The 24363-nt window shown below is 47.4% G+C and overlaps 2 protein-coding genes across 3 annotated transcripts in view; one reads left to right on the top strand and one right to left on the bottom strand.

Moving 5' to 3' along the window:
• The window catches only part of ercc5 (excision repair cross-complementation group 5), a 211813-nt gene that overhangs the window by 90065 nt on the left and 97385 nt on the right, over window positions 1-24363 (top strand). The window contains exon 11 of the mRNA XM_072475900.1: window positions 1705-2005. Coding sequence (XP_072332001.1) covers window positions 1705-2005 — 301 coding nt within the window. The remainder of the gene's footprint in view (window positions 1-1704; window positions 2006-24363) is intronic.
• LOC140391639 (homocysteine S-methyltransferase YbgG) overlaps window positions 2999-24363 on the bottom strand; it is a 46674-nt gene continuing 25309 nt past the window's right edge. Inside the window, exons 8-9 of one of the 2 annotated variants that reach the window (XR_011935149.1) lie at window positions 12020-12216; window positions 2999-3093 (exon numbers count right to left, since the gene is read on the bottom strand). Coding sequence is in view for 1 of the 2 variants with exons in the window: in XM_072476328.1 (XP_072332429.1) it covers window positions 12143-12216 (74 nt within the window). In the remaining variant the exon portion in view is untranslated. Of the gene's footprint in view, window positions 3094-11339; window positions 12217-24363 lie in introns of those variants that run through there. The other variant, XM_072476328.1, reaches the window with a different exon arrangement.

Raw genomic sequence — 24363 nt, 5'->3', positions numbered from 1 at the left:
TAACTTTAAAAAAGGAATTGGATAAAAATTTGAAATGAAAAATGCAGGACCAGAGGGAAAGAGCAGGCGAGTGAGACTAATTGCATTTTGGTAGATAAATCTCCAGGGCCAGATTAAATGTATCCCTGGCTGTTGGAGGAAAGAGCAGGGGTGCGCGCAATAAATTTCAATTCCTCTCTGACCACAGGAGAGGTGCCGGAGTCCTGGAGGATAGCCAATGTGGTACCATTATTCAAGAAGGAAGGTAGGGATAAATCAGGAAACTACAGGCAATCAGTCTAACCTCGGTGATATGGAAACTAGTGGAAGCAATTATGACAGACAGAATTAATCTGCATTTGGAGAGGCAAGGATTAATCAAGAACAGTCAGCATGATTTTGTTAAAGGGAGGTCATGTCTGACCAAGTTGATTGGATTTTTTGTAGAGGTGACCAGGTGTGTAGATGAGGGAAATGCATTTGGCGTAGTCTTCAGCAAGGTTTTTGATAAGGTCCCACTTGGAAATTGATAACAAAGGTGAGAGCCCATGGGATCCAAGGAAATTTGGCAAATTGGATCCAGAATTGGCTGAGTGGCAGGAAGCAGAGGGAGATTTTTATGATTGGAAGCCTGTATCTATTTAGGTCCTGCAAGGATCAATGTTGGGCCCTTGCTGTTTGTGGTTTATATAAATGATTCAGATATGAATGTTGGTTGATCATGTTTGCGGATGATATAAAAATTGGTGAGTTGGTAAATAGTGAGGAGGATAGCCTTCGATTACAGGAGGATATAGACGGGCTGGTCAGGTGGGCTGATCAGTGGAAATTAGAATTCAATCCAGTAAGTGTGAGGTGATGCACTTGGGCAGGACAAACAAGGCAGGAAAATACATGATAAACGGCAATATCCTGGGAAGCACCGAGGATCAAAGGGACCTCTGTGTGCACCAGTCCCTTAAGGTAGCACAGCAGGTAGGTACAGTAGTTAAGAAGGCATATGGTGTACTTGCCTTCATTAGCTGAGGCACAGTGTTTTAAGAGCAGGGAGGTTATGCTGGAACAGTATAAAATGTTGGTTAGGCCACAGCTAGAGTATTGTATGCAGTTCTGGAATCCACATTATAGGAGGGATGTGATAGCACTGGAAAGGGTGCAGAGGCAATTTACCAGGATTTGCCTGGGCTGGAGAGTTTTAGGTATAAAGAGAGATTGGATGGACTTGGATTGTTTTCCGTAGAGGAGACGGAGGAGGGCCATGATTGAGATGTATAAAATTATGATGGGCATAGATAAGGGTACACTGAGAGAAACATTTTCCCTTGGTGCAGGGATCAATGACCATGGGGCATAGATTTAAGGTAAGGGGCAGGAGGTTTAGAAGTGATGTGAGGAAAAACTTTTTTACGCAGATGGCAATGGGAGTTTGGAACTCACTGCCTGAAAGGGTGGCGGAGACAGAGACCCTCATAACATTTAAGAAGTATTTAAGTGTGCACTTGCGATCCCAAGGCATATATGGCTATGGGCCAAGTGCTGCGAAATGGGATTAGAATAGTTAGGTTGTTTTTGACCAGCACGGATGGGCCAAAGGGCCTTTTCTGTGCTGTAGGAGTCTATGGCTCTTTATAATAGCTGACATAGATCTGATGGGCCGAATGGCCAACTCTTCTGCATTATTTTATACTCATTGCCTTAATTATGTTTGATGTGGTTTCTAATTAGATTGGTGGAAACTTGCATTGCATAATCGCATTCCAAAAATTGAACTGGCAAAGATTAAGCACTTGGATGATGAGCATTGGAAATTTCAGATGTGAAACACGTTCAAAGGTATCAGAATGCAAGGCCAACTCTGCCATTGGTCTGGAAAGAGTTTTAAATGATCATTATGAACCATCAACGTATGACAATAATGATAGTGATGGGTTCCGGCAAACATCCGAGTGGAAGCAAATCTCAAGTCCATACGATTATCGAGATGGCGTATCTCCTGAAAGTGACACTGATGAAGAAAGTATTGAATGAATTTAACAATACACAGTGGAATGTACTTTGAGGTATGAAGAGTTGGGACATAAAATAACTTGGGCATGCTTTCGATTCAGAATTTGTGGGTATTAAAAGTGTAAACTGTTGTGAAAAAGTTTTGAGAAAAATAAGATTGGTCTCAGCAAATTGTTTTTTCAGTGATGTTAAAAAGTGTTGCAAAAAGTGAAGTTGAAAACCTATGTTATAATTGTGTAATAAGTAATGCATAGATAGGCCAGTCTGTTGTGTGCAGTACGTTAATGTAGGGATTAAAACCAATGTAAGCACATTGAGGAGTTGTTAAATACAAGTCCTGCTTTAATTTTCCAATTTTGAGTAGCTTTTTCTAAAGAGAATGAGTTCCAGAAACCATTCTACACAAAAAGAGAATCATCTTTTTCAGAGTTGACATTTTAAAAATTAATAAAGTGCTTTTCTAATTTATTTAGGATGTAGACTGATGTCTGTGCAAGGTGCATACAAGAAATGCAGTTGGTCATACTGAAGATATAGTATTGTGGAGACTATTTTATGTACAGTTCAATGCAGTGACAAAAATTGCCTTCTAGATTGGCTATTTAACTAATAATAGCGAAAGAAAAGTCATAGTTAATAAACTATGTTGTAACTTCTTTCATGAATTTAGGAACATATTTGCAATAAAATGCCTTCTAAAACATGTAAATAGGAAATGCTCATCTTATCTGGTTTTTCACTATTTGAATTGAACTGCTTTCAAAACTGCAGGATTGATACTATACTATTGAGCATAAAATCTGCCAGTGGGGTAGTGGTATTGTTGCTTGACTAGTAATCCAGAGACTTTGTTTTGAATCCCCACCATGACATATGGTGAAATTGAATTAAATAAAAAGTGTGAAATTTGAATTAAATAAGTGTAATGATGACCATGAAACCATTGCCAATTGGTTTAAAAATCCATCTGGTTCATTAATGTCCTTCAGGGAAGGAAATCTGTCCCACTCACCTGGACTGGCCGACATGTCACTTCAGATCCACAGCAGGGTTGACTCTCAATTGCACTCTGGGATGGACAATGAATGCTGGCCCAGCGAGCAATGCCTATATCCCATGAACAAAAAAAAAGTGTATAAATGTGACAGTTGCAGTTACCTTATTCTGCTTCCAGAATTGTTGCACAGGTGGTGGTTTGCGCTGCCGATAAGAACTAGGAGCAGGAGTAGGCCATCTGGCCCTTCAAGCCTGCTCCGCCATTCAATGAGATCATGGCTGATCTTTTGTGGACTCAGCTCCACTTTCCCACCTGAACACCATAACCCTTTATTCTTCAAAAAACTATTTATCTTCATCATAAACAGAATTTCCTTAGAAGTGCCTGTCTGCTTTACTCCATTGTGCTTAAATTCTGGAATGGATTGAATCATAGAATTTACAGTGCAGAAGGAGGATACTCGGCCCATCAAGTCTGCACCAGCCCTTGGAAAGAGCACCCCACCCAAGCCCACACCTCCATCCCATCCCCGCAACCTAGCAACCCCACCCAACCCTTTTGGACACTACGGGCAATTTGGCATGGTCAATCCACGTAACCTGTACATCTTTGGACTGTGGGAGGAAACCCATGCAGACATAGGGAGAACGTGCAGACTCCACACAGTGACCCAAGCTGGGAATTGAACCTGCACCTTGGAGTTGAGGTGACAGTGCTAACCACTGTGCTACTGTGCCACCATGGTGGACTATAAACACCAATTGGGCCAAATGGTCTGTTTCTTTGTCGTATATTTTGAGTCCATAATCTTAAGCCATACTGCTGCTGAGATTACCTAACAAATGGAAATATCTCTACAATCACCTGGACCTTCGATCAATATGACATCCTTTTTATTGCAATGCAGTATGCAAAGGTTGCCAGGGAAGGATGCATCCCTTTTGGTTTATCCACCCCAATTCCCAACCTTCTCAGTCACACCGCACACTTCATCCACTTTGTTTTCCAGCTGAATCGATTGTTCATAAATGCCCCACAATATAGTAGCCAACCGACAGTGGCCACTGACACCACCCAGTGTTCCATCTCCATGGAGATGGAACTTGATGCCTGCTACATTTTTGCCCGGTTCCATGCAGATATTTGTCGTTTCAACAAATCTCTAATATTTATTTCTATACATTTTTAAAATGTCAGTCTTAAATTACGAATAATTGAATTAAGCAAGGCCACGGTCAGGGAGAAAGAGGAAATATTACAGACCATGTCTCGCAAATTAAGTTGACAAAATGAGTTTCATTCAAAGAGAGAGAAAAAGATTCTGGTAGATCTGGAAAATTGACCTGAACTGTTCAGCTAAATTTAATTATTTTTTAAACTGCCGAAATCCATGCTGGTCGTAGAGGGGGAGCAAACAGCAAGTGATTTCCAGCAAACCGGATATAAATTACATGCATCCATAAATGAGGAATTCACAAGAATAACACCAATAAAGAGAAGTTCAACATGAGTCCATCTAATGTAAATGGTGTGTGTGGGTGTAGGGGGTGGAGTGAACTGAGAGAGGATCTGAAAATGCAGAAACACGTGGACAATAATCCTGATGTGAAATAACTTTGCTCAGAGAGCCGGTGAAGAGAAAGGATTCTGGAGTGCCGGACAAGCAATAAGCCACTGATTTCATCTCCATAAACCTCCAAAGCCTATTTTGTTCAGTGGACCAAAGAAAATCTAAGTATGCTACCTCTTTTGTAATTACCTTTTTGTGTGTGTGGTGTGGTGAATAAGTTTTTCACGCTGAGTAGTGAATATTTATCCTTTTTTTAAACTTCCAAGAAAACCTGTCATTTGTCTTTTTTGAGTGTTACACAAATTGAGGTGGGTGGGAAGAGGTGGTGCTAAACCACTTTTCTTTTAAAACACAGTTGAGAGGGAGACACTGCTGCATACAAGGAAGGATCCAACAGTGTTCTAACATTAGGTCCTATTAAATGAACACCGTACAATATTAGTAAACATATTAGATAAAGAAATAGACAAGTTGCAAAAAAAAGTTTTGGATTGGGGGAAAGAGTAGATTTTAACAAAATAAGGCAGGATCAGGCCACCGTAGACGGGAAAGAGTTACTTGTGGGGAAATCTACAGAAGAGCAGTGAGGGCTTTCAAAGATGAAATGGGAACTTCCCTCTAGGGTAATAGGAAGGTGTAACAAACCAAGAGAACCATGTTTGACTAGAGACATTCACAATACGATGAGAAGGAAAAGAGAGGCTTTTAACAAGTATAAGGGGAGCAATTCTGCAGAGGCATTTGGCATACAGAAAGTGCAGGATGGAGCTTAAGAAATCAATTAAGACAGCAAATATGGGATATGAGAAAGCTCTGGCTGGTAAAAGTAGGGAAAATCTCAAGGAATCCTATAAGTATATCAATGGGAGAGGATAACCACATAAAGGGTAGGGTTTATTGAGGACCAAGGGGGAAATCTGTGGGTGGAGCCAGAAGACATTGGTAGTGTGTTGAACAAATATTTCACATCTGTCTTCACCCAAGGGAATGAGGAGGTAGCTATGGAACTCTGGGAGAGAGATTGAGAGGTTCTTGAGCAAATTGTCATAGGGAGTGATAAGGTATGGCAGGCTTAAAAGTGGACAAATCTCCAGGTCTGGATGAATTGTGTCCCAGGCTCCTGTGGGAGGTGAGGGAGGAGATTGCCAGGGCTCTGACCCAAACTTAATTCCTCACCGCCACGGGGGATGTGCAGGGGACTGGAGAACAGCTAATGTGGTCCCATTATTTAAGACAGGTTGTAGAGACGAGCCAGGGAACTACAGACCAGTGAGTCTCACGTCAGTGGTTCAGAAACTATTGGAGAAAATTCTGAAGGAGAGAATCTCCACTTGGAGAGGCAATGTTTGATCAGGGATAGTCAGAATGACTGTCAGAGGGAGGTCATGCCTAACAAATTTGATTGAAATGTTTGAGCATGTAACCAAGTGTATAGATGAGGGTAGTGCAGTTGACCTTTGACAAGATCCCACATGGGAGACTTATTAAGAAGGCAAATGCACATGGGATACAGGGTGATTTGGTAAGGTGGATTCATAATTGCCTCAGTGGTAGGAGACAGAGGGTGATGATAGACAGCTGCTTTAGTGTCTGGAAGTTAGTGACCAGTGGTGTACCATGGGGATCTGTGCTGGGCTCCTATTTGTCTTTTATATAAATGATATAGATGACTATGTGTGTGGGGGGGCGGGGGGGGGGGGGGTAGGATCAGTAAGTTTGTGGATGGCACAAAGATTGGCCGGGTAGTTAACAGTGAGGTTGAGTGTCTTGTGTTACAGGAAGATATAATCGGGATGGTCAAAAAGGCAGATAAGTGGCAGGTGGAATTTAACCCTTAAAAGTGTGTGGTGATACACTTTAGAAGGAGTAATTTAACAAGGAAGTATACTATGAAAGGTCTGACACTGGGAAGTTCTGAAGAACAAAGGGACCTTGGCGTGTTACTCCTTCCAAAGTGTATCACCATACACTTTTCAGGGTTAAATTCCATCTGCCACTTATCCGCCTATTTGACCATCCCGTCTATATCTTCCTGTAACACAAGACACTCAACCTCACTGTTAACTACCCGCCCAATCTTTGTTTGTCCATAGATCTCTGAAGGCAGAAGGGCAGGTAAATAGGGAATATGGGATAGTCACTTTTATCAATCGGGGTATAGATTACAAAAGCACGGGGGGGTCATGATGGAGCTCTATAAAACTTTAGTGAGGCCACAGCTGGAGTATTGTGTGCAATTCCGGTCGTCACATTATAGGAAGGATGTAATGCGCGAGGGGGTGTAGAGAAGAGTCACCAGGATGTTGCCTGGGATGGAACATTTAAGTTATAACAAAAAGTTGGATTGGCTCGAGTTGTTTTCACTGGAGCAGAGAAGACTTAGGGGTAACCTAATTGAGATGTACAAGATTATGAGGGGCATGGACAGGGTGGATAAGGAGAAGCTGTTCCCCTTAGTTGAAGGGTCAGTTATGAGGAGACACAAGTTCAAAGTGAGGGTTGGGAGGTTGGAGGTGGGTGGATGGGGTGGGGGGATTTGAGGAAAAACATTTTTACCCAGAGTGGTGACGGTCTTGTATGCACTGCCTGTGAGGGTGGTAGAGGCAGGATGTCTCACATCCTTTAAAAAGTACCTGGATGAGTAGTTGGCATACCATAACATTCAAGGCTGTGGGGCCAAGTGCTGGGAAGTGGGATTAGTTGGGCAGGTCAGAGCCTTTTGTACATCGGTGCAGATTTGATGGGCCGAAGGGCCTCTTCTGCACTGTAGTATTCTGTGATACTGAAACATAGAAAATAGGTGCAGGAGTCAGCCATTCGGCCTTCGAGCTTGCACCACCAATATGATCATGGCTGATCATGCAAATTCACTATCCCACTCCCACTTTCTCTCCAGACCACTTGGTCCCTTTAGCCACAAGTGCCATGTCCAGCTCTGTCTCGAATATATCTTAACGAACTGGGCCCAACAGCTTTCTGTGGTAGAGAATTCCACAAGTTTACAACTCTCGAAGTTCTTCCTCACCGAAGTCCTGAATGGCTTACCCCTCACTCAGGCTGTGACTCCTCGTTCTGGACGTCCCGAACATAGAGAACATTCTTCCCACATCTAGCCTGTCCAGTCCCATCAGGATTTTATATCTTTCTATGAGATCCCCTCTCATTCTTCTAAATGCCAGTGAGTACAAGCCCAGTCGATCCAGTCTTTCTTCATATGTCAGTCCTGCCATCCCGAGGATTAATCTGGTGAATCTTCGCTGGACACCCTCCATCGCAAGAATGTCCTTCCGCAAACTAGGTGACCAAAACTACACACACTACTCAAAATGTGGCCTCACCAAGGCCCTGTATAATTGCAAGACATCCCTACCCCTATACACAAATCCTCTTGCTATGAAAGCCAGCATGGCATTATCTTTCCTCACCACCTGTTGTACACTCATTCCAACCTTCCCCGACTGGTCCATCATGACATCCAAGTCTCTTTGCACTTCCCCTTTTCCTAAACTGCCAGCATTCAGATAATAATCTGCCTTCCTGTTTTTGCTACCAAAGTAGACAAGCTCACATTTACCTACATTATATTGCATTTGCCAAGTATTTGCTCACTCAGCCAGCCTGTTCAAGTCACCCTGCAGCCTCTTTGCATCCTCCGTACAGCACCCACGACTTAGTATCGTCTGCAAATTTGGGAATATTACATGCAATTCCTTCGTCCAAATCATTCATGTATATTGTGAACAGCTGGGGTCCCAGCACTGAACCCTGTGGTACCTCACTAGTCACTGCCTGCCACTCTGAAAAGGACCCGTTTATTCCCACTCTGCTTCCTGTCTGCCAACCAGTTCTCTATCCACGTCAATGCATTACCCACAATACCATGAGCTTTAATTTTGCTCACTAATCTCTTATGTGGGACTTTGTCAAAAGCCTTTTGGAATTCCAGATACACAACATCCACTGGTTCACCCTTGTCCACTGTACTGGTCACATCCTCAAAAAATTCCAGAAGATTTGTCATGCACGATTTCCCTTTAGTGAATCCATGCTGACTTGGAACGATCCTGACCCCACTTTCCTAACGCAGTTATTTCATCCTTAATAATTGACTCCAGCATTTTCCCCACAACCATAGATTATCATAGAATTTACAGTGCAGAAGGAGGCCATTCGGCCCATCGAGTCTGCACCGGCTCTTGGAAAGAGCACCCTACCCAAGGTCAACACCTCCACCCGATCCCCACAACCCAGTAACCCCACCCAACACTAAGGGCATTTTTGGACACCTAAGGGCAATTTATCATGGCCAATCCACCTAACCTGCACATCTTTGGACTGTGGGAGGAAACCGGAGCACCCGGAGGAAACCCACGCACACACGGGGCGGATGTACAGACTCCGCACAGACAGAGACCTAAGCCGGAATCAAACCTGGGACCCTGGAGCTGTGAAGCAATTGTGCTATTCACAATGCTACCATGCTGTCCACTGTAGCATTGTGTCAGCCTAACCCGTCTATGGTTCCTTGTTTTCTCTCCCTCCTTTTAAAAAAAAGTAAGGTTACATTAGTTACCCTCCAATCCATTGGAACCTTTTTTTTGAAAGGGCAGGGAGTAGAGGAGAGAACTTTCAGAATATCCCGGACTTCACCATAAAAATCTCCAAACCGGGAATATCTGTTGACCCAGCAAGGACTAGAGCAGGCATTGTCAAATCTGGGGCGCGACCCACAGCTGGGTCGCGGGCGGGTCGCGGAGCCGTCCGTCGCGGCGCTCCAGATCGCGCAAGTCTGCACGCAACAGCCGGCTGTTAATAACGCCGGCTGCAAGCGACCTTCAAAATAGCCGCAAACATGTTAAAAAAATGCGGCCGCACTGCGCATGCGTGCCAGATCATTGGCAGATGATCCGGCATGCATGCGCAGTGTGGCTGTTTTTTTTTTAAAGTCGCAGCTTTTCCTTTCATAAGTTCGGGGGGGGGGTATTCATTTTAATCATTTCATTTAATTTTTTTCATTTATTTTATTCATTTCATTTTTTTTTTTTGCAAGTTCGGGGGGGATTTATTTGATAAAATTTTACAGGGAAAAAAATGCAGAACTTTGGACAGATGGAGACTCCATACTTTCCGACACCGGAAGGCTTCACCTTCATCCAACAGGTTGGATTGGAGGAGCGTGTACAGGGGCCAAACGGACCCAAAACCATTTCCTCCATTTTTGTCAGCAGCAAACAAGGTAAGAGAAAATGGTGGGTCGTGCAGGTCGGCCGGGTTGGGTCCCGAAGGATGGCCGGGTGGTAAAAATGGGTCCCCGGAAAGAAAGTTTGAAGAACACTGGACTAGAGGGATTACCCGATAGGGGAGGGAGATTAGCGCTGTGACTCATCGCCACCAGAGAACTGCAGTTCCCAACTGATTTTTGACCCATGGCTTGAATTTGCGAGTGAGGGCGAATGTTATTCCCCCTCATTCTACACCTGGGCTGTGAGAAACACGAGAAATCAAACTGAGGCAGTGGTGATATATTCATCTTGTCCGGACCGAACCTGCTCCAAGTTGGCCTCCGAGAAGACTTGAGCATTTCTGTGGGGGTGGGTCATGCTCTAGGTTTGATTTACAAAGTAGGGGAGAGTACGAATGCAGTCCCCCATCACCACAGATTTTGCAGTCGAGTATCCGCATTTGGGCAATGGGGAGGTGCAGGCAAACCTCGGTGTGAGCTGAATGTTAACAGGTCAGCCGGCGGACCGACGTGGCTCTCTCTCAGTGGACCAGGGAGCAAAGGAAGCACAAAATCACTCCGTTTACATATCGAGTCAGTTTCCATTTCACTCAGCAGTGTAAACAATTAGCAAGATGCAACTTAATAAGTTCAAACTGCCTTTTTCCCCCCACACAAAAAATAAAGTTGGGGGCTCAGAGTCTGCTCCACTGTCACGGGACACATGCATGCTTGTCACGTGTTCTTCATAGACTGTTTTGTAAGTTATCTGGATACGTTATTGATGTTTTCTCAAATCATTCGGTTCTGTTCAGGTATTTGTCTTTTTGATCTTATGATGGCACTGACACCTGCTGCAGTATATTTGCATTCAAATAAGTCCCATCTAGGCCAGCAAACAAAAAGCTGTAGAGAAGTCAATCCATATTTTACAAAAAGAGAACTCAACAAAGTTTACGCCAGGGATGTTTTAGCAAATCAAGTTCATTGTTGTTGACAATTGCATGGTCCTGCATGTTCGAAGTAAAATTAGGAGGCAGGTTAACGTTAAAGGGGCAACCCACTGACATTGGTTGGTTGACTAATCACTCATCATGTCCTAATAATGGTCAACATGTCCGAATAATGTAAAGCTACAGATACATTTGAATCTCCAGAGAGCTCAATAATGTTCCACTGAGGGCAGCACGGTGGCGCAGTGGGTTAGCCCTGCAGCCTCACGGCGGCAAGGTCCCAGGTTCGATCCCGGCTCTGGGTCACTGTCCGTGTGGAGTTTGCACATTCTCCTCGTGTTTGCGTGGGTTTCGCCCCCACTACCCAAAGATGTGCAGGCTAGGTGGATTGGTCACGCTAAATTGCCCCTTAATTGGAAAAAATGAATTGGGTATTCTATTATTATTTTTTAAAAATAAATAAATTTAATGTTCCACTGTGCTCTGGCCACTGCAACACTGGGAACCACCAAACACCCAAAGATGTGGTAGGAAAGAGCTATGTGGTTGCTCTAGCCAGTTCCTTCAGGAAGAGAGAAAATTGGTTGAAATAAGTAACTTGTCAGAATGAAGTGAAATGAGGAATCCTAAGATACTTTAATGGACAACAAAAGTAAAATTATACAGTACTTCCATATATACCAAGAGGAGGTAGTTGGATTCTCATTTGTTGGAGATGGCCACTGCCTGGCACTTGTGTGTCACAGATGTTATTTGTCACATCAGTCCATGGCCGAATGTTGTCCAGATAAGGGCATGGTCATCTCGACCCAAAACCTTGAAATCATCCCCTTGTCTCCACTCTTGATGTGCGAGGTGGGCTTCGATGTTCTGCACAGTGGCAGAGCTGTTGATACTCTGGCCTTGAAACTTTTTAGAATATGATTGCAGCAGTCAGAATTTGCCTCGTCCTTGAGAGAGTACCTACTTGACACAAAGCTAGCAATTTTTAAACAAGCATCTAATATTTAAAATTGGCATCCTCACACACTAAAAATCGGGATAAAGCTTCTCACAGCAATGGAACTACTAATGCTCAAACACAGTAAGAAAATCATTGTGCTATTTGTTTTTTCAGTATTCTAGTCACCATAATAGGTGTTCACCAGCTGCTCATGCTGATCAAATGCTATGGGAATTCATTTTGGATTGTTCCAAATTTAAACTTTTGAAAGATCACTACACTTTCTCCCATTTGGAGATTAGATCGTGGAGTTAAACAGTGCGTTGGAAGAAGAATTTTTCAAACTCACCAAGCAACAGTTTATTTCATACTCAACAGGTTACTGGTGTGGCCAGTATTCAAACTGTAATAGGTGGTAATGGCAAAAGAAAGTTCACAGTCTTCACATTCCACTTGCAATATTTGAAATTCATTAAGCGGACACATTCCCTTTTAGAATATCTCGTAGCTCTGCTATATCAGCTGGGGTAGTTCTGCAACAGCCACCTGTAATAGTTAAGTACAAAATTAAAAGGGTAAATTCTTCACTATTATTAATAGAACTTGTGGTGATGTGCATCAATGTAAATGCATGTAGGCTAGCTAGACACTAGAGGGAGCACCAAAGACATCACACACACACAACCAATAGATCAAGTAGATAGGACGCGACCAATGGACATTCACAATACACATGGCGGTGACACGACCACAGGGGGGCACTACAACCCATATATAAAGGACACCACACACATGATCTGCCTCTTTCCAGTGCGGACAGTCAGTGAGTACAGACACAGGGTTGATTCAATATTACACCCACCACGTGGATTGCAGCAACTGGTTAGTCAGTCTGGGTAGCTATAGTAGGATTAGCAGTAGTGTCGAACCCGAGTAATAGAAGTGTAAATAGTTTAATAAACGTGTTGAAGTTATCTCCACGTCTGAACCTTCCTTTGTCAAGTGCACAAGGAAGCCGCTTATGGTACACCGACAACATAACAAATCATGGTACCAGGACTGAACTGTCTCAATCCACATAGCCATACCTCAGCGTACAGTGACAACCAGCAATACCCAGGCAAGATGTTCGAGATCCGGGTTCCGCAGCAGCTCCAGTGCCACGGCGATCTCCGCGAAAACTGGCGGGCATTCCAGCAAAGGTTTGAAATCTTCGTAGTGGCAGCCGAACTAGAGGACCTGGCCGATGCTGAAAAAACAGAGCTTCTCCTCACCATCGCCGGTTCCAGAGCAGAAGAAATCTTTTAAAAATTCAAGTTCTCCAAGGGGCAAAACAGGAGCGACTTCCAGGCAGTCCTGGACAAATTCGGCAAATACTGTGAGGAAAACACACTCCAACAAGCAAGAAAAGGTAAGAGAAGCACCAGTACTCACCACGAGGCTGAGATCCCGGAGCAGAGAACAGTTTTGATCGGTGGCCATCTTTCTAAAAGTACTGCACTTGCGCAGTTGCGCGAGGAGCGCACAGAACGGGAAGGTCCGTTTGCGCATGCGCAAGAAGCTGCGCATGCGCAATTGTGAAAAAGACCCAAGTAAAGGAACCGGCAAAGTGGGAGGAAGAGTTGGGAGAGGGTATGGAGGAGGGATTTGGTGTGAGGTGCTCCAGAGGGTGAACGCCTACACCTAGTGTGCGAGGTTGGGGCTGATACAGCTGTAGGTGGTGTATAGAGCGCACCTTACAAGGGCGTGGATGAGCCGGCTCTTTGAGGGGGTAGAAGATGTGTGTGAACGTTGCGGGGGGACCCTGCAAACCACGTTCATATGTTTTGGTCCTGTCCAAAGCTGGAGGATTACTGGAGGGAGGTGTTTCGGGTAATCTCTAAAGTGGTGCACATGAAACTGGACACTTTTTGTCAAAATAAACCTCTTTTTCCTAATGTAGTTTCACATTCTCTCAATGGCTGCTCTTTACAAAACCATTTTTATGTCGGTCTTGTTTCCATGATCATTTCAATGTTATGTGATCACTGATCCTGGATCTGGAGCACCTCACACCAAATCCCTCCTCCATACCCTCTCCCAACTCTTCCTCCCACTTTGCCTTTATCGATTCTAGCGGCGCCTTCTCCTCCTCCAAAGTAAACCACCGATACTACCCCGTCCTCCAGTCCCTCTGTCGTCAGCACCTCCTCCAGCAATGTGGAAGCCAGCTTTACTGGGAAGCTCTGTACCTCCTTTCTGGCAGTCGCAAACCTGCATGTATCTAAATATTTCCCCCTGCTCCAGCCCATACTTCGCTCCCAGCTCCTTCAATCCCGCAAAACGACCCCCAAGAAACAAATCTTTTAGTGTCCTAATTCCTTCTCCTCCCATCTCTAAAAGTTTCCATCCCACTTCCCTGACTCAAATCTATGGTTCCCCCGAATCGACATTTCCCTTGATCCTGCCCCCAACCCGAAGTGCTGTCAAAACTGCCTCCAAATTCTCCACTAAGCTATTACTACCGGACTCCCTGAATATCTCCCCGGGCCATCGGGAGCGGCGCTGTCGCTAGCGCCTTCAATTCTGACCCCCTCCCCAAACTCTCCTCCATTCTGACCCATTGGGAGTCAACCCCTCTGACCCAGCTCCGTACCTTCTTCACATTCGCCGCCCAGTAATAATACGTCAGGTTCGGAAGACCCAAACCCCCTGCCTGTCTTCCTCTCTGTAGCGCATATTCTGGCTATCATAATTCTGGCTACCTTCCCTCCTCATCCCTTCAATCTCTCTAAAAAATGCCTTTGGCAGGAAAATCGGCAGGCATTGAAAAATAAACAGGAACCGGGGCAGCAAATTCATTTTAACCGCCTGTACCCAATCCGCCAGTGACAGAGGGAGACCATCCCACCTTGCCAGATCAGCTTTCACCCTCCCCACCAAACTAGAAATGTTGTACCTACAGAGCCCTCCCCAGTCTCGAGCAACCTGCACCCCCAGGTATCTAAAGTGAGTCCCTGCCTTTCGGAATGACAGCCCCCCCCCCCCCCCCCCCCCCCCCTACCCCTGGCCGAGACACCACAAGATATTCACTCTTGTCTAGATTTAATTTGTACCCCGAGAAACCCAAACACCCGAAGCAGCTCCAGTATTCCCCCTATTGACACACTTGGTTCCGACACGTATAATAACAAGTCATCGGCATACAAGGACACCCTATGCTCTATCCCCCCCCCCCACTGCACTATCCCTTTCCATACCCTCGAACTTCTTAATGCGATGGTCAATGGTTCAATCACGACTTCCGGTTGCGGCGATGACCAGCTGAGACGCACGTTTCGGCACCTCCCGTTTTAACAGACTTTTGGGCTCTTATCGGGAGCCCCAACGGTAATTTTTCACGGCCAAACTCAGTGTGAGGCGACAAAGGAAGGAGTCCCCCCCCGGGTGTGGATGGAAAGAAGCGATAGTAGTGGCCAGATTGCGGAGGATCCTCTGGACCAGCGGCAGAGACGAGAAGGGAGTAGCAAGATGGCGGCTGAGGGAGCCCAGATGGTATGGGGCCCGGAACAGCAGGAGTTCCTCCGGCGATGTGTGGAGGAGCTCAAGAAGGAGGTGCTGGCGCTGATGTTGCTGGCGATTGAGGGATTGAAGGAGACGCAAAAGACCCAGGAGATGGAGCTCCGTGGAGTGAAGGCAAAGGCAGCCGAGAATGAAGACGAGATACAGGGCTTGGTGGTGAAGACGGAGAAGCACGAGGCACTACATAAGAGGTGCATAGAAAGGCTGGAAGCCCTGGAAAATAGCTCGAGGAGGAAGAATTTAAGGATTCATGTCTTCCCGAAGGGTCAGAGGGAGCGGATGTTGGGGCGTATGTGAGTACGATGCTTCATACTTTAATGGGAGCTGAGGCCCCGACAGGCCCCCTGGAAGTGGAGGGAGCATACCGGGTCCTTGTGAGAAGACCAAAGGCAGGGGAAATAGTGGTGAGGTTCCACCGCTACAAAGACAGAGAGATGGTCCTGAGATGGGCTAAGAAGACACGGAGTAGCAGGTGAGAGAACACGGTGATCCGCGTGTATCAAGATTGGAGTGCGGAGGTGGCGAGAAGGAGGGCGAGTTTCAATCGGGCCAAGGCGGTGCTCCACAGGAAAAAAGTGAAATTTGGAATGTTGCAGCCGGCAAGACTGTGGGTTACACACCAGGGCAAACACCACTACTTCGAGACAGCGGAGGAGGCATGGGCATTTATTCAAGAAGAGAAGTTGGACTAGATTTTAGATTTGAGGAATGGATGTTTGGAAAGAAGTAGCGAGGTGGTGGCAAGGAAGTGTAAAGGGGGGAGAGGGGGAGGGCTTATCTGTAAAAATGTTGGACGGGAGAATTTTTTCTCCCCCAGAGGGGGGGGACACGAAGAAATGTGGGCACCGGTGGGAAAGGGGACAGGGAAGGGAGAGGGAACTGCGCCATTAGGGGCGGGGCCGAGAGGGAAGCGCGGGCTTTTCTCCCGCGCTACGGAAATTGTGGCGGGAAAAGTGGGCGCAGGAAGGAAGGGGGCCCCACACGCAGGGAGGCCAAGGGTAAAGGGGGAAGCCGAGGTCAGCCAGAGTTTGCTGACTCCCGGAAGCAATATGGGGGGAGCAATCAAGCTAGAAGGGAATCTAGCAGGGGAGGGGGGGGGGGGATGATTAACTGGGTTGCTGCTGCTGAGGGTAAGGGGGAGCTGATATGGGATGGGATGGCCGGGACGGGAGGGCGCTGTCTGGGGGACAAACGGGTGCGTGGGACCCGGGTGAGGAGCTGGTTTAAAAAAGGGGATGGCTAGTCGACGATGTGGGGGTGGGGGTAAAGGGCCCCCCAACCCGGTTGATCACGTGGAACGTGAGAGGGTTGAACTGGCCGATTAAGAGGGCAAGGGTATTAGCGCACCTAAAGAGGCTGAAGGCGGATGTGGTTATGCTTCAAGAGACGCACCTGAAAGTGGCGGATCAGGTCAGATTAAGGAAAGGATGGGTGGGACAGGTTTTCCACTCCGGATTAGATGCGAAAAATAGAGGGGTGGCAATACTGGTGGGGAAACGGGTACTGTTTGAGGCTAAGACCATAGTGGCGGACAGTGGGGGCAGGTACGTGATGGTGAGTGGCAGATTGCAAGGTGAGGCGGTGGTGCTGGTGAACGTATATGCCCCGAACTGGGATGACGCGGGTTTTATGAAGCGTATGTTGGGGCACATCCCGAACCTGGAGATGGGAAAGTTGGTAATGGGGGGGGGGGGGGGGACTTCAACACGGTGCTGGACCCAGGGCTGGACCGGTCCAGATCTAGGACCGGGAGGAGACCGTCAGCAGCCAAGGTGCTTAAGGGGTTTATGGAGCAGATGGGAGGAGTAGATCCCTGGAGATTTGCTAGACCGAGGCGTAAGGAGTTTTCCTTCTTCTCCCACGTCCATAAAGTATACTCTCGGATAGACTTTTTTGTCCTGGGAAGGGCGCTGATCCCAAAAGTGGCAGGAACGGAATATTCGGCTATAGCCGTTTCAGATCACGCCCCACACTGGGTGGATCTGGATCTAGGAGAGGAGAAGGAGCAGCGCCCACTTTGGAGATTAGACATGGGACTGTTGGCGGATGAGGGGGTATGTGGAAGGGTGAGGGGATGTATTGAAAGGTACCTAGAGGTCAACGATGATGGAGAGGTCCAGGTGGGAGTAGTATGGGAGGCGCTGAAAGCGGTGGTTAGGGGGGTGCTGATTTTCATAAGAGCCCACAAGGGGAAAGAAGAGGGTAAAGAAAGGGAGAGACTGATCGGGGAGATTCTGAGGGTGGATAGGCAATATGCGGAGGCCCCGGATGAAGGGTTATACAGGGAAAGACGGAGACTACAGACGGAATTTGACCTGCTGACCACGGGTAAGGCGGAGACACAGTGGAGGAAGGCACAGGGAATACAATACGAGTATGGGGAAAAGGCGAGCCGACTGCTGGCCCAACAACTTAGGAAGAGGGGGGCGGCGAGAGAGATCGGAGGAATTAGAGACGGGGAGGGAAGGATGGAACAGAGGGCGGAGAGGGTGAACGGGGTGTTTAAGTCATTCTATGAGAGGCTGTATAAGTCCCAACCCCCGGAGGGGAAAGAGGGAATGATGCACTTCTTGGACCAGTTGGAGTTCCCGAGGGTTGAGGAGCAGGAGGTGACAGGTCTGGGAGCGCAGATTGAGGTGGAGGAGGTGGTAAAAGGAATCGGGAACATGCAGGCAGGAAAGGACCAGATGGGTTCCCAGTGGAATTTTACAGGAAATATGTGGACCTACTGGCCCCACTCCTGGCGAGAACCTTCAATGAGGCTAAGGAAAGGGGGACACTACCCACGACGATGTCGGAGGCGACGATATTGTTGATCCTGAAACGAGACAAAGACCCGCTGCAGTGCGGGTCATACAGGCCCATCTCCCTCCTAAATGTAGACGCCAAGTTACTGGCCAAGGTGATGGCGACTAGGATAGAGGACTGTGTCCCAAGGGGTGGTGCATGACGACCAGACAGGGTTTGTTAAAGGGAGGCAATTGAATGCCAACATACGAAGGTTGCTGGGGGTAATGATGATGCCCCCACCGGAGGGGGAGGCGGAGATAGTGGTGGCGATGGATGCAGAGAAGGCATTCGATAGAGTGGAGTGGGACTACCTGTGGGAGGTACTGAAGAGATTTGGATTTGGAGAGGGGTTCAGCTCCTGTACGGGGCCCCGGTGGCAAGCGTGGTTACAAACAGGCAACGATCCGACTCCGATTACATAGGGGCACAAGACAGGGGTGTCCCTTGTCCCCGTTACTGTTCGCGTTGGCAATCGAGCCATTGGCCATAGCGCTGAGGGGCTCTAAGAAGTGGAGAGGGGTGCTTAGAGGAGGAGAGGAACATCGGGTGTCATTATATGCGGATGATCTGCTGCTATATGTGGCGGACCCAGTGGAGGGGATGCCTAAGATGATGCAGACACTCAGGGAGTTTGGAGAATTCTCGGGATACAAATTGAACATGGGAGTGAACTATTTGTGATGCACCCCGGGGAACATGGCAGGGGAATAGACGATCTGCCGCTGAGGAGAGTAGTAAGGGACTTTCGATATCTAGGGATCCAGGTGGCTAGGAACTGGGGAACCTTGCATAAACTTAACTTGACACGACAGGTAGAGCAGATAGAGGAGGACTTTAAAAGGTGGGACATGGTGCCCCTGTCATTGGCGGGTAGGTTACAGGCGGTCAAAATGGTGGTCCTCCCGAGGTTTCTTTTCATGTTTCAGTGCCTCCCCATACTGATTACAAAGGCCTTCTTCAAGAAAGTGGATAGGAGTATTATGAGCTTTGTGTGGGCTGGAAAGACCCCAAGGGTAAAGAGGGGGTTCCTGCAGCGTAGGAGGGACAGAGGGGGACTGGCACTGCCGAGCCTGAGTGATTACTATTGGGCCGCCAATGTGTCTATGATATGTAAGTGGATGAGGGAAGAAGAAGGAGAGGCGTGGAAAAGGCTGGAGATGGCGTCCTGTAGGGGAACAAGTTTAAAAGCACTGACGACGGCGCCGTTACCGTTTTCCCCGAAAAATGCACCACAAACCCAGTGGTGGTAGCGACTTTGAAGATTTAGGGGCAGTGGAGACGACATAGGGGGGTGACGGGTGCCTCGGTGTGGTCCCCGATAAGGAACAACCACAGGTTCATCCCGGGAAGGATAGATGGGGGATCCCAATCTTGGCAACGAGCAGGAATTGTGAAATTGAAGGACTTGTTCTTGGACGGGACGTTCGCGAGTCTGGGAGCACTGGTAGAAAAATAAGAGTTGCCACCTGGGAATGCCTTCCGATATATGCAAGTGAGGGCATTTGTAAGGCAACAGGTGAGGGAATTTCCGCAGCTCCCGTCGCAGGGGATCCAGGACAGTGATCTCGGAGGCATGGGTCGGGGATGGTAAAGTGTCCGATATATACAGGGAAATGAGAGACGAGGGGGAGACGATGGTAGAGGAGCTAAAGGGTAAATGGGAGGAGGAGCTGGGGGAAGAGATTGAGGAGGGGCTGTGGCCAGATGCCCTAAGTAGGGTAAATTCCTCGTCCTCGTGTGCCAGGCTCAGCCTGATCCAATTCAAGGTTCTACACAGGGCGCATATGACGGGAGCAAGGCTGAGTAGATTTTTTGGAGTGGAGGATAGGTGCGGGAGGTGCGTGGGGAAGCGCGGCGAACCACACCCACATGTTTTGGTCATGTCTGGTATTGCATGGGTTCTGGGTGGGTGTGCCGAGAGTGATCTCAAAGGTGGCGGGGGTCCGGGTCGAACCAAGCTGGGGGTTGGCTATATTGGGTTGCAGAAGAGCCGGGAGTGCAGGAGGCGAGAGAGGCCGATGTTTTGGCCTTTGCGTCCCTAGTAGCCCGGCGAAGGATTTTACTTATGTGGAAAGAAGCTAAGCCCCCAGACGTGGAGGCCTGGATAAACAACATGGCAGGGTTTATAAAATTGGAGCGAATAAAGTACGCACTAAGAGGTTCGGCTCAGGGGTTCACCAGGCGGTGGCAATCGTTCCTTGGCTATCTCGCAGAGCGATAAGGGAAAACAGGAAAGACAGCAGCAGCAACCCAGGGGGGAGTGGGGGGGGAGAGGGGAGGGGAGGGTACATGTGGGTCCTTGGGGTTTTTTTTGTTCTTTTCCATGCTAGTTGTTTATAATTATATTTATTTTTTCAATGTTTCTATTTCTTTTTCTGCACTTGTTGTTAGTTAATATATTGTTTAAATAACGGTCAATGTACATTTTGTTACAAAGTTGTAAAAATGGAAAATTCTTTTTGATCGAAAAACTTTAATAAAATATATATATCAAGTACCCACCAAGGCACCCCCCGGGGCCAGATCGCCCCGAGCCCCCCCCCCCCCCCCAGGACCCCGGAGCCCGCCCACGCCGCCTTGTCCCGCCGGTAAGAGAGGTGGTTTAATCCACGCCGGCGGGACAGGCATCCTAGCAGCGGGACTTCGGCCCATCCAGGCCGGAGAATCGCGGGGGGCGGGGGGGGGCGCCAATCGGCGCGGCGCGATTCCCGCCCCCGCCGAATCTCCGGTGCCGGAGAATTCGGCAACTGGCGGGGGCGGGATTCACGCCAGTCCCCGGCGATTCTCCGACCTGGCGGGGGGTTGGAGAATCTCGCCCATGATTTCAAATGTATATAATTTTTATGGTTGGTTTATTTATACATTTAATGCCCTTTTTTGGAACAGCTTTGAAATAATTCTTATAGCTTAAAAACAAACAGTCTAGACTTTCTGTTTTCTATTCTGTGCCTGCCCCTAATTTCCCACATGGTTAACTTTTAGTCCATATTGGAGACTGTGCTGCAAAAGACAAAGAGAACATTGCACATATTATCAATCCTTAAGCCCCTCTGCCTTTCCACTTCTTCTCCTGTAAGATCCACTTTAAGATCGCTCTTTTAATCATCCTACCTAATACCTCCTTATTTGGCTGAATGTCCATTTTTGTCAGATTGCACTTCTCAGAAGAACCTTGGGGCTTTTTTCTATGTTAAAGGTGCTGTACAAATGCAATTGTTCTTGGTGCTAAAGCCAATATTTAAACATAGAAATAGGAGGAGGAGGCCATTCATCCCTTCGAGACTCTTCCACCATTTATTATGATCATGGCTGATCACCCAATTTATAGCCTGTTCCCATCTCCCCCCACACTCCCTCACGTCCTTTAATCCCTTCCCCGAGTACTATATCTAACTCCTTCTTGAAAACATACAAAGTTTTGTCCTCAACAACTTTCTGTGGTAACAAATTCCACAGGCTCACCACTCTCTAGGTGAATAAACTTCTCCTCATTTCAGTCCTAAATGGTCTACCCAGTATCCTCAGACCACAACCCCTGGTTCTGGACTACCTCGCCATCGGGAACATCCTTCCTGCATCTACCCTGTCTAGTCCTATTAGAATTTTTCGGTTTCTACAAGATTCCCCTCATTCGTCTGAACCCCAGCGAATATAATCCTAACCGACTCAATCTCTCCTTGTATGTCATCTTACAAACTCTCTCGCTATGAAGGCTAACATACCACTTGCCTTCTTTACCGCCTGCTGCACCTGCATGCTTACTTTCAGCGACTGATTATACGAGGACATCCCGGTCTCAATTTCTAGCCATTCAAATAATAATCTGCCTTCCTGTTTCGCTACCAAAGTGGATAACCTCACATTTATCCACATTATGCTGCCTCTGCCATGCATTTGCCCACTCATACTTGTCCAAATCAAATTGAAGCATCTCTCAAGCCTCCTCACAGCTCACCCTCCCACCCAGCCATCTGTCATCTGCAAATTTGGAGATATTACATTTAGTTCCCTCATCAGTTTCATCCGGGTGCTCCAGTTTCCTCCCACAGTCCAAAGATGTGCAGGTTAAGTGGATTGGCCATGCTAAATTGCCCCTTCGTGTCCAAAGGTTAGGTGGGGTTACAGGAATAGGGTGTGGGAGTGGGCCTGGGTAGGGTGCACTTTCAGAGTGTCGGTGCAGACTCAATGGGCCAAATGGCCTCTTTCTGCTCTGTAGGTATTTATTATTTATGAAATCATTAATATATATTGTGAATAGCTGGGGTCCTAGCACTGATCCCTGCGTTACCCCACTAGTTACTGCCTGCCATTCGGAAAAAGACCTATTTATTCCTACTCTGTTTCTTGTCTGCCAACCAGTTTTTTATCCATATCAATATACGACCCCCAATCCCATGTGCTTTAATTTTACTTGCTAATCTCTTAAATGGGACGTTGTCGAAAGCCTTCTGAAAGTACTTTATAGTTGAACTTCCAGTGGCGACAATGGAGTGAAAGGTCGCACATTCAGCAGCTCTCGTCCTTAATGGTTTTTTAAAATGATTTTTAAGCTGGATTTCTCAGGAAATTTCTCAACATAAGTTGATCGAAGGGAGAGGAAAAGGAGGTGACCCTCAATTTATGGAATAGTGTCCAAATAAGAGTCGAAAAAGAAGAAACCAAAAGATGAGTGAAAGCAAGGCTCAGAGGCCTACGAGCACAATGGGTACGAGACAAAGCGTGGCCACAGCAGCCCACTGGTCGATGGAGCAATGGGTCGAGTACCTGGATGAGAAGTTCGCCTGGCATCGCAAGGAGTGTACAGAAGATGTAACCCAGATGATAGCCTCGATTAAGGAGGTGGTTGACAGGTGGAGGAGAAAATGACGACCCAGGGACAGGAGATTCAAAAGTTGCAGGGAGCAGGGGACTGAACGAGAGGAGGAGTCCACTGCAATGGCTTTGGAAATTAGCATACTACAGGACAGCCAGAAACGACTGCTGGATAAGGTAGAAGACTTGGAGAAACGGTCTCGCAGGCAAAATATCCGAATCGTCGGGCTACCAGAGGGAGAGGAGGGATCAAATGCAGGCACGTATGTGGGGAAGATGTTGCAGGAGATGGTCGAGGCCGATGTGTTTGACAAGCCGCTGGAGGTGGACCAGGCGCACAGGGTGCTCGTACGTAAGCCCCAGGGCCGTGAGCCCCCGAGGGCCATGGTGGTGAGGCTACATCGATTCCTCGACAAGGAGCGTATCATGAAGTGGGCCAGGCAGACAAAACGGTACATGTGGGAAGAATCAGAGATCTGGGTGTACCAAGATTGGGGACCAGAACTCGCAAAGAGGAGAGCAAGTTTCAACAAAGTTAAGGCGGCCTTCTTTGCGAAACACATTGAATTTGGACTGCTATATCCGGCTCGTATTTGGGTGACCTACGAGAACTGGGAGCTGTACTTCAACTCTCTGGAAGAGGTGGCTACTTTTATGAAAGACAGTAATCTGGTTTAAGGACTTTTAAATTCAAACTGTGGTGGATTGAGTTTGGGGGAAGGGATAAAGTGTGTGTGGGGAGAGAAAAATAGTTCTATGTTTTGCTTTGTCTTGTTTAAAATTTCAGTTTTTCTAATTCTGTGAGTTAAGTCGCGATGTTCGGTAAGAAAGGGGAGGGGGGTTTCTTGTGTAATTTGGTTCTGATTTGGTTGATTCTTGCATGCACAATTTTGCTTAAGCTACTTGAAGCTTCTTCTATTGTGCTTGATTCTATTTGAAGATGATGGGACTGATAAGAATCGGTTAAAGGGGAGGGGTGGGGCCCTGTTGCCTGCGCATTGGGGGATGGTGTTTTTGCTTTTGGGGATTTTTGTTACGGTGTTGAGTGCTTGTGCTATGTTTAGGGGGGGATAGAATCTGGCAGGTGCAGGTTCTTTGACGCCAGAGGGTGGAAGCCGATGGGCTAGCTGGATAGCTAGTTCACGGGAGCAAAGTGGGGGGAGATCTGAGGAAAGACAAAGTTGGGGGGGGGGGGGGGGGGGGGTACTGCTGACGGGTCAGGGACAGTTAGGAGACTGGAGATGGTGATCAGATGGCGGTCGCCGCCAAGGGGCGGATCAAGTGAGGTGCGGAACACTGGCTAGGAGTTGGCCTAGGAAAGGTCATGGCTGATCGGCAGGGGAGGGGGGCAAGGCCCCCCCCCCAACCAGACTGGTTACGTGGAATGTTCGTGGACTGAACGGGCAGGTTAAGAGAGCCAGTGTGTTTGCACACCTGAGACCGTTAAAAGCGGACGTGGCCATGTTACAGGAGACACACCTGAGGCTGGGAGACCAAATTAGATGAAAGAAGGGATGGGTCAGGCAAGTG

The sequence above is a fragment of the Scyliorhinus torazame genome, chromosome 15, assembly GCF_047496885.1.
Source record: "Scyliorhinus torazame isolate Kashiwa2021f chromosome 15, sScyTor2.1, whole genome shotgun sequence".
NCBI classification, from domain to species: Eukaryota; Metazoa; Chordata; class Chondrichthyes; order Carcharhiniformes; family Scyliorhinidae; genus Scyliorhinus; species Scyliorhinus torazame.
The sequence above is the reverse complement of the archived record's forward strand: the minus strand, read 5'-3'. Positions and strand labels throughout refer to the sequence as shown.